This window comes from Calliphora vicina, chromosome 2 (genome assembly GCF_958450345.1).
Source record: "Calliphora vicina chromosome 2, idCalVici1.1, whole genome shotgun sequence".
Taxonomy (NCBI): domain Eukaryota; kingdom Metazoa; phylum Arthropoda; class Insecta; order Diptera; family Calliphoridae; genus Calliphora; species Calliphora vicina.
Window position 1 is genome coordinate 72,474,301 of NC_088781.1, and position 9,305 is coordinate 72,483,605.

General features: G+C 35.2%; 1 protein-coding gene across 1 annotated transcript; it reads left to right on the top strand.

Annotated features, from left to right (window-relative positions):
• Nucleotides 1-1,097: 1,097 nt before the first annotated feature.
• LOC135950537 (uncharacterized) lies at nt 1,098-8,907 on the top strand. The gene is made up of 2 exons (XM_065500074.1): nt 1,098-1,200; nt 8,356-8,907. Exons 1-2 carry the CDS (start codon nt 1,120-1,122, stop codon nt 8,905-8,907), a joined length of 633 nt encoding a protein of 210 aa, XP_065356146.1. The 5' UTR covers nt 1,098-1,119.
• Nucleotides 8,908-9,305: the final 398 nt, after the last annotated feature.

Here is a 9,305-nt window from a genome sequence, read left to right on the forward strand (position 1 = left end):
CTGCTTGTTGTTGAGCGCCAGTAGCTAGCAGATTAGCTCGGCCCGGTGTCGCCACCGAACTAACCTGGATCTCAGTAGCTCTCGATTCACCGCGACCTGAAATCGCCGTCGCGGGAATAGGGTCTCCGGAGATTATGAGGCCCCCGACCGGATACATAGGGCTCTGTTTGTCATCATTCATTATCGGACGGACCGACATAAAAAGTGCATTTTATACCTAGCTGCCAGGTAAAAGAACTGCCGCCCCACTGGGGTCAAACAGACCACCAAGACTCCGCTATCTATAACGATCCAGAATATACTATATACTTTGTGGGGTCGCAAATGAAAAGTGTAGAAAATACAAACGGAATGACAAACTTATATATACCCTTGCCATTCATGGTGAAGGGTATAATAATTTTCTTTAGAAAATCTTGTCTATAACTATATTGTTGGCGCATTTGGAGTTTTTTGGCCACTGACGGTTTTCTCCAAAAATTGGTTATTTTTTATTTCATAATTTTCTTTTTTTTTTACCATTTTTTATTTTTTTTATTGTACTTACTAAATCTTTTTATTTTATATTTTTTTTAATAATAACAATGTTATTGTTTTTTTTTATAAATTTTATTAAATGAATTATATCAACCCTTAAATCTAAACTTAAAAATAACATAACTTAAATCTAAATGTCTGGCAACATGAATTTATAAAATGTAAAAATTACTGTTTTGCTGAAAAGAAATGTAATTAAAATGAAAACAATAAATAAATAAATAGTGTCAGTTTGCATTTATATACCAAACAATACGGTCGTTTTTACTTAGCAGTTTTTTCGCATAAAAAGTTTTTTAATTTGCCACCATTTTAAATTCATAAATTATTTGAATTTAAATTTGTTTAAAAAGAAACCTTAAAAACTATTAAGGTTCATCATTTTGGCGCCCGAGCAGGGACTTATTAAAAAATTTTTTATAAAACTAAAATTTTTTTTGATAAATTATTTAAAAAATTAAAACTAATAATACATACAATTTGTTAAAAATATACATTTTCAAATTTGTTTTAAATACGTGAAGTGTTGTGCGCGATTTATTCTTCATCATAAATAAGCAAACGTTTCAAAATATCTGCTAAATGCCTCGTCGTTGCCGTTGCCGAAATTGCCGTCCAACACACAGACAGGGAAGTAGTGATTCTGGATTGACCGAAACAGAGGTAAAAAGCGTAAACAATATTGTGTTTTTTTTATAAACCTGTAAGTTATTCAGGATAATTCTATAATTTATTTAGAAATTTTTCCGCTTATTGCGAGTAAACACAAAAATATTATTTACGCTTCATTTGAAATATACATACAGTCAGCGTCAAAAGAAAGTGTACAACTTGTTTTTACATTTAAAACGTTTTATTTACATATTAAAAAACAATTTTTTCTCAAGTTCTAGTATATTTAACAAAACACTTAATTGTTCTCTTGCAATATATAAACAAAAAACTAAACTATTTCAACTGCAACAAAAACAGTAACAACAAAACCAAAAATACTCCATTTTTAACGCTTCAGAAAAAAGTGTACACATTTAGAATTGCAATAAGATTTTTCTAGCTACATAAAAAAATATATTGTTATTCTTTATTTTTGCCTAGATTATAATTTTTTGTGGATCTTGCTGCTAGTCTCATGAGATTTTAAGATAGTAGCTTTTCTTGTTTGATCGCGAGAACTTTAAAACCAAAATGGGAAAACAAACTGCAATTGAAACAAGAAAGTAAGTCACAAAATTTAAAAATGAAGGCAAATCGTCACGTGAAATCTCCCATATAATAGGAAGAAGCCATAATACTGTAAAAAAAATTATAGACAAACAAAAAAATTTAGAATTTTAGAAGATCAGCAACGTGCCGGAACACCAAAACGCCTTAACAACCTTGAAATACGATCGATTGTGAGAGCAGTGAAGAAAGTGAAAGAAAAGTAAGTGCAGTAAAATTATGCGAAGAATTAACAGATTCGTCTGGAGTGAGAGTTAGTAACAGTACGGTTCGCCGAGCGCTACACCCAAATGCTCTATATGGTGGAGTTCCGAGAGAATAACCCCACATTTCCAAACGAAATAAAGAGCGACTTCGAGAATTCGCAAACAGGTATAAAAACCAAGAAAATTGTTTTGGAATAATGTGCTGTTTACGGACGAAAGCAAGTTTGAGATTTTCGGAAGTAAAAAAAGGATTAAAATTTGGAGAAGCAAAAATCAAGAGTTCGACCAAAAAATGTACTATCCACCGTAAAGCATGGTGGTGGTTAGGTGATGGTATGGGGGTGTATGGCGGTAAATGGCATGGGAAAACTCATATTTATTGATAGTTTGATGAGCAAAACCGATTACCTAAACATTCTTATAGAAAATATGGAACCCATCATTAGAAAATTAAATCTAGACCGAACCTGGATCTTCCAACAGGACAACTATCCGAAGCATACTTCTTAACTTGTTAAAGAATGGTTGTTGTATCATACACCGAAACAACTGGAACAACCCCCACAGTCATCGAACATTAATCCCATTGAACATCTGTGGTAGCATTTGGACAGACAGATCAGAAAATGAAATATTACCAGCAATGACTCTCTACACGAAATCCTGCAGGAAGAGTGGTTCAAAATCCCAACATAGGTGACATCAAAATTGGTAGAAACAATGCCAAGGAGGCTTGAAACTGTTTTAAAACCCAAAAGATGTCAAATAAAATACTAAACACGTTTTTTCTTCTAATTTCCCTAAACTGTACACTTTCTTTTGACGCGTTAAAAATGGAGTATTTTTGGTTTTGTTGTTACTGTTTTTGTTGCAGTTGAAATAGTTTAGTTTTTTGTTTATATATTGCAAGAGAACAATTAAATGTTTTGTTAAATATACTAGAACTGGAGAACAAATAGTTTTTTAATATGTAAATAAAATGTTTTAAATGTAAAAACAAGTTGTACACTTTCTTTAGACGCTGACTGTATTTAGTCGATCATCTGTTTGTTTCATTCCGTTCGTTCCGTGTTGCCATTACAAACAAATAGTTTAGAGTGGCCACTAATCTCATTCATTTAGTGCTACCAGATTAACCACCAACTCACGGTACACGTGAAGAAATTATTTTTTTAATTTGAAAACAATTGATTTGTGAGTGAAAATAAGAAATTAAATTTCTTGAATAAAGATTATAAATTAATTTTCATAAATTCTTGGTGATAATTTAATACAACAAAATTTCAAGAACTAGACACCAAAGTCTGGTTGCTAATCACGGATACATTTTATAAGAACGAGGTTTTCTTTAAATAATAATAACTGAAACAAAGTGACAACGTTAAAGTAATTTTTCTCCTGTGAATTAAAATAACAAAAGAAACATTGAATTTAGTGCAAAATCAATTTGAATTTGTGCAATTTTTACTGGCGAGATAAATAATTTAAATTTATTGTGAATATTTGAGTCGCTATTAATATTATAATTAAACGGTGCTTAAAATTTATTTATATTAATTTTTATTGAATCCAAACAATTTTAAATTCATTAATTTTGATTAATTTTTCAATTTATAATCAATTCCAAAAACGATTTGATATTGTTGAATTTTTTACAGTCAGTTGTAAATTAAGGAAAAAGTTTATTTTAACTAAATCGTTTTTGAGCGCATTATAATTTATTTAATTGCATTAGAGAATATCAAGGTTTATCCTTACATATAAAGAGCAAATAATTGTTTGAGAAATTTGGGAAAATTTTTGAATTTAGTTGGAAATTTTGAGTTTTTGGATATGGCTGGTGGAAAGAAACATCAAGTTGATCCTGTATTAGAAAATTTGGAAAAACTGATGCAGCGAAAGGCCAAGGTAGTTGAAAATATTGGAAGAATAAAAAAATCTATACTTGAGAAAACTATTTCCTTTAATCCCTTTGAGATCGAGTGTAGATTAGAAATTTTAAAAGACCATATCGCTCAAGCTATGGAGTTTCAGTCAGAATTGGATATTTTAGATCCGACAAATGACGACAGATCCGAGCTTGAAGATTTATGTGTTACCACGAAGTCTTTATTATTAAGTATTCAGGCCAAGAATAGGAGACCGAGCTTGCAGGAAACTTCATTCATGCAACCTCATCATTCTAGGCTTCCAAATATGCGGCTACCTAAGCTATGGAGTTTCAGTCAGAATTGGATATTTTAGATCCGACAAATGACGACAGATCCGAGCTTGAAGATTTATGTGTTACCACGAAGTCTTTATTATTAAGTCTTCAGGCCAAGAATAGGAGACCGAGCTTGCAGGAAACTTCATTCATGCAACCTCATCATTCTAGGCTTCCAAATATGCGGCTACCTAAATTTAGCGGAAAATATTCTGACTACAAAAATTTCATGAGCCTATTTGAGAATTTGGTACATAATGACCCAACATTAACAGATATAGAAAAATTTAATCACCTGATATCATGCTTGACCGATGAGGCTTTAGGGACAGTAAAAGCCTTTCAAGTAACCGAGGAAAATTATCCCAAAGCATTAGCGAGTTTGAAGAAAGTTTACGACAATGACTGTCTAATGTTTCTAAAAAATATTTCAAAATTATTTGATCTCCCTGAGATTAGTAAACCTTCGGCTACAGCTTTGAGAAGCATGATTGACACGGTTTCCGCCATTTATGATTCATTGTTGTCAATTGGCGATGATAAAAAGATTTCTAATGCGATTTTAATTCATTTAGTGATGTCGAAAGTTGATCCAGTCACTAAATCCAAATGGGAAGAACAGCTTGACTTCGAAAAGCTCCCATTATGGTCTGACTGCGAGGCTATGCTAAATAAAAGGTACCAGCACATTTCTGCTGATGAGTCTTCGGGCGCAAAGCCCAAAATATTTAAAAATAAAAATTAATTTGTGCCTAAGAAAACTTCTAAGACATCACTAGCTGTTACAAAATCAAAACCGTCTGTGGAAAAATTACTATTTTGTAAATCTGCTGACCACAATATATACAATTGCTCCTACTTCACAACAGTGCCAGTTCTTCAAAGGTTTGACTTTGTAAAAGCTGCGCCTGCCTGCATAAATTGCCTTAAAAAGGGCCACACAGTAGCAAGGTGTACTGCTCAAAAGTGCAGAGTTTGCGGTGGAGCACATAATAAGCTTTTACATCGCTATAGTTCTGAATCTCAAAATGCAAATACAGCTTCAACTTCAGAAATTTTAACTGATATGCCATCAAGTTCTAACGCTGCAGTAAATCACTCATCATCTGATGAAAATGTAATTCTTGCCACAGCTGTGGTAAAGGTGAAATGCAGCTCTGGCGACTATGTACTGGCAAGAGCACTATTAGATTCCGGTTCTCAAACGAATCTGATTACCGAGGAACTTACTCAAAAGCTTAGAATTAAAAGAAAAGGAAGCAGATTAAACTTAACAGGTATAGGTGAAGTTAGTTCTATTGCTAAATCAAATGTAGAGATCTCCGTTATGTCGAGGGTTAATTCTACCCAATTCTTTTCAAAGTTTTGGGTACTGAGTTCAATTACGAACTTTCAACCTGATCGCAGAATTTGCACAACAAATTTGAACATTCAAAAAAATATTGAATTAGCAGATCCTGACTTTTATAAACCACAGAAAGTTGATTTATTAATTGGGGGTGTAATGTTCTTTGAACTTTTATGTGTTGGACAAATTAAGTCTAATCCGAGTCTACCAGTTCTTCAGAAAACATCTCTTGGCTGGATAGTGGCTGGAAAATGCAATCAGTCAAAGGGCTCAAGTTCAAAAGTATATCATGTTAGCAACATAATAGAAAACGAGGAAGCTATTGATTCAATAGTTAGAAAATTTTGGGAACTTGAAGAAGTTTCTCTCGAAAAAGAATTGATGTACAGTGAGGAACAACAAAAATGTGAGGACAATTTTAAAGATTCAGTTCGACGTTTACCGTCAGGGCGGTTTGAAGTCTCACTCCCTTTCAAATCGGATACAAAACTCTTGGGTTCATCCTTTGATACGACAAATGACCAAAATATGAGAGAAATGTATAACGATTTTATGAAAGAGTATGTCGACTTAGGACATATGTCAATTGCAAGCAATCAGATACCGAATTTTCCTCATTATTTCATACCGCATCAATACATTTTAAGACCTCAAAGTACATCTACTAAACTCAGAGTATTTTTCGATGCTTCGAGTCGTACTTCTTCACGAACTTCGCTCAATGATTTATTGATGGTTGGGCCTACTGTGCAAGACGAATTGTATGCGACTCTAATCCGTTTTCGATTTCACAAATTTGTAATCACTGCTGATATAGAAAAAATGTATCGTCAAGTTTTGGTTGGCGATAATGACAGACATTTTCAAATGATCCTTTGGAGACAAAATTCTTCTGATCCGCTACAGGCATTTCGGTTAAATACTGTAACATATGGAACATCTTCTGCGCCATTTTGATCTTTACAAAGAGACTTTGCCCATCGGGTCACATGTTATTCGCAGTGATTTTTATGTTGACGATTTGCTAACCGGTGCCGATAGTTTTGATGAACTTCTAACTATTCGAGATCAAGTGACTCAAATATTGAGATCAGCTGGATTTAATTTGACAAAATGGTTTTCAAATCACCCCGATTTTAATATATCTAATAAGAAAGAGAAATTATTACAAAATGATTCCGATTCGGCTAAAGCTTTAGGCATACATTGGATTCCGAAGAATGATACATTTAAGTTTCATTTGGAAGATAATTTTAAAGATCTTAAAGCAACAAAAAGAAACATTTTGTCGGTTTCTTCTCGGTTGTTTGATCCGCTCGGACTTTTATGCCCATTGATAACCAAAGCCAAAATGTTACTTCAAGAACTTTGGATTCAGAAATTAGACTGGGATGAATCAATACCAATGCGTCTTAACACTGCTTGGGACAATTTTAAGGGTAATTTATTGAAAATTGATTCTATTGAAATCCCAAGATTCGTCCACACCACTTCAACAGCATCAGTTCAAATTCATGGCTTTTCGGATGCTTCAAATCGGGCTTATGGGTGCTGTATTTATATAAGAAGTTGTGACTCAAATGAAGTCTTTTGTCGATTGCTAACTGCAAAATCAAAAGTAGCACCACTCAAGACAAAATCTTTTCCGAGACTGGAGTTGTGTGCAGCACACTTGTTGGCAAAATTGTGGACTCGAGTTAAAAGAAAAATTAGCTTTGAAATCGAGAGTGTATTTTTCTGGACAGATTCGGAAATCACTTTGCATTGGATAAAAACTCATCCATCTACTCTTGCAACATTTGTTTCGAATAGAGTTGCTGAGATACAAGAATGGTCGGAACACGTTGCATGGCGCCATGTGCATACACGGCACAATCCAGCTGATCTTGTATCAAGAGGATGTGATGTAGACGATTTGAAACAATCGATTTGGTTTAATGGTCCTTCATTTCTTTTAGATGATAATTCAATGTGGCCTGTTAATAATCACTTTGAGTTAACAGAGGACCAAGCGTCTTTAGAAAGAAGAAAAACGAATGTTCTCGTGGCAGTAGAGAATTCTATGAATTTGGGGAATGCTTTATTGAAGTTGATCGAAGATCACTCTTCATATAAGAAGATTTTAAGAATCACATGCTATGTGCTAAGATTCATTGATTGTTGTAGGAAATGTGAAATTTCCAAATTAAAACACCCTACTGCAAAGGAAATGAATTGTGCATTTTATAGACTTGTAGAAGTTGTCCAGAGGGAAAGTTTTTCTGAGGAGATTTGTAAATTACAGAAATCTCTGGTGTTGCCGTCAAATATTCAGAGGCTTACACCATTTATACATAACTTTATAGAGAAAAAGCGAACATTTTTACTAATAAGGGTAGGTGGGAGGTTGCTAAACGCAGCGTTACCTTATAATACTAAATTCCCACTTTTGTTGCCAAGGAAAACCTCCTTTGTTTTTATTTACGTAACCTGCACCTCGAGAATTACCATGCAGACACAAAGGCCTTAATAGCCCTTTCAAGGGAAAACATTTGGCTTATAAACGCCAAAGAAGAGTGTAGCAGAATAATACGTAAATGTGTTCACTGTTACCGCTATAAACCAAAGCTTATGACTCAGATAATGGGAAATTTGCCCACCGATAGGGTGAGAGCTCTACGGCCATTCTTGATAGTTGGCGTAGATTTTTGTGGACCCGTGAATATTTCGTTGCGTATTCGCGGTAGACCACCAATAAAAATGTACATAGCGGTTTATGTCTGTTTCACATCGAAGGCTCTCCACTTAGAATTAGTATCCGATTTATCCTCTGACGCATTTATTTTATCTTTTAAAAGGTTTGCGGCCAGGAGAGGACTTCCCAGCAAGGTGTACTGCGACAACGCCACCAACTTCGTAGGAGCCAGTCGGATTCTCAAGGAGCTAATAGAAGCATTCGAGAAGAACAAAGGGGATGTCGTGTCGTACGCAGCGTCGTGCAAGGTAGACTTCACCTTCATACCACCCAGGGCACCACACTTCGGAGGACTGTGGGAAGCAGCCGTGAAGCAGGCGAAGCACCTACTTCTACGAGCGGTGGGCAATGCACTGCTCACGCAAGAGGAAATGCCAACAATGCTCGTGGAGGTAGAGGCGGAGCTCAACAGCCGGCCCATAGCACCGCTGTCTCCAGACCCGAACGACGGAGATGCCTTAACTCCAGCGCATCTTCTAATAGGAGAGGGTCTGCGTTCGCTGCCACCAGGATCCGGCGAAGACGTCAACGACAGCAAGCTGAGGTGCTTGAAGCGATGGCAGATGCTATGCGCGCTCAAGCAGAGGTTTTGGCGAGCTTGGTCCAGAGATTACGTCCTGGGGTTGCAGGACAAAGGCAAGTGGCACCAAGATAGTGGTAGTCCACGAGGACAATCTCCCGCCCCAAGAGTGGCTGACCGGGAAAGTCGTTCGCGTAATAGAAGGTCGAGACGGCAAGGTCAGAGTGGCGGAGGTAAAAACCAAAGCCGGCGTATATAAGCGCCCTATTACTAAATTAGCACCACTACCAATTTCTTGAGGACCTACGGTCCCTCAATGGGGCCGGTATGTTGGCGCATTTGGAGTTTTTTGGCCACTGACAGTTTTCTCCAAAAATTGGTTATTTTTTATTTCATAATTTTCTTTTTTTTTACCATTTTTTATTTTTTTTATTGTACTTACTAAATCTTTTTATTTTATATTTTTTTTAATAATAACAATGTTATTGTTTTTTTTTATAAATTTTATTAAATGAATTATATCAACCCTTAAA

Bases quoted from the DNA above. Each gene is read 5' to 3' on its own strand.
- LOC135950537 (XM_065500074.1), top strand. From the start codon at position 1,120: ATGCCTCGTCGTTGCCGTTGCCGAAATTGCCGTCCAACACACAGACAG. The intron at 1,201-8,355 runs GTAAAAAGCGTA...ATCTTTTAAAAG, and splicing joins CTGGATTGACCGAAACAGAG to GTTTGCGGCCAGGAGAGGAC.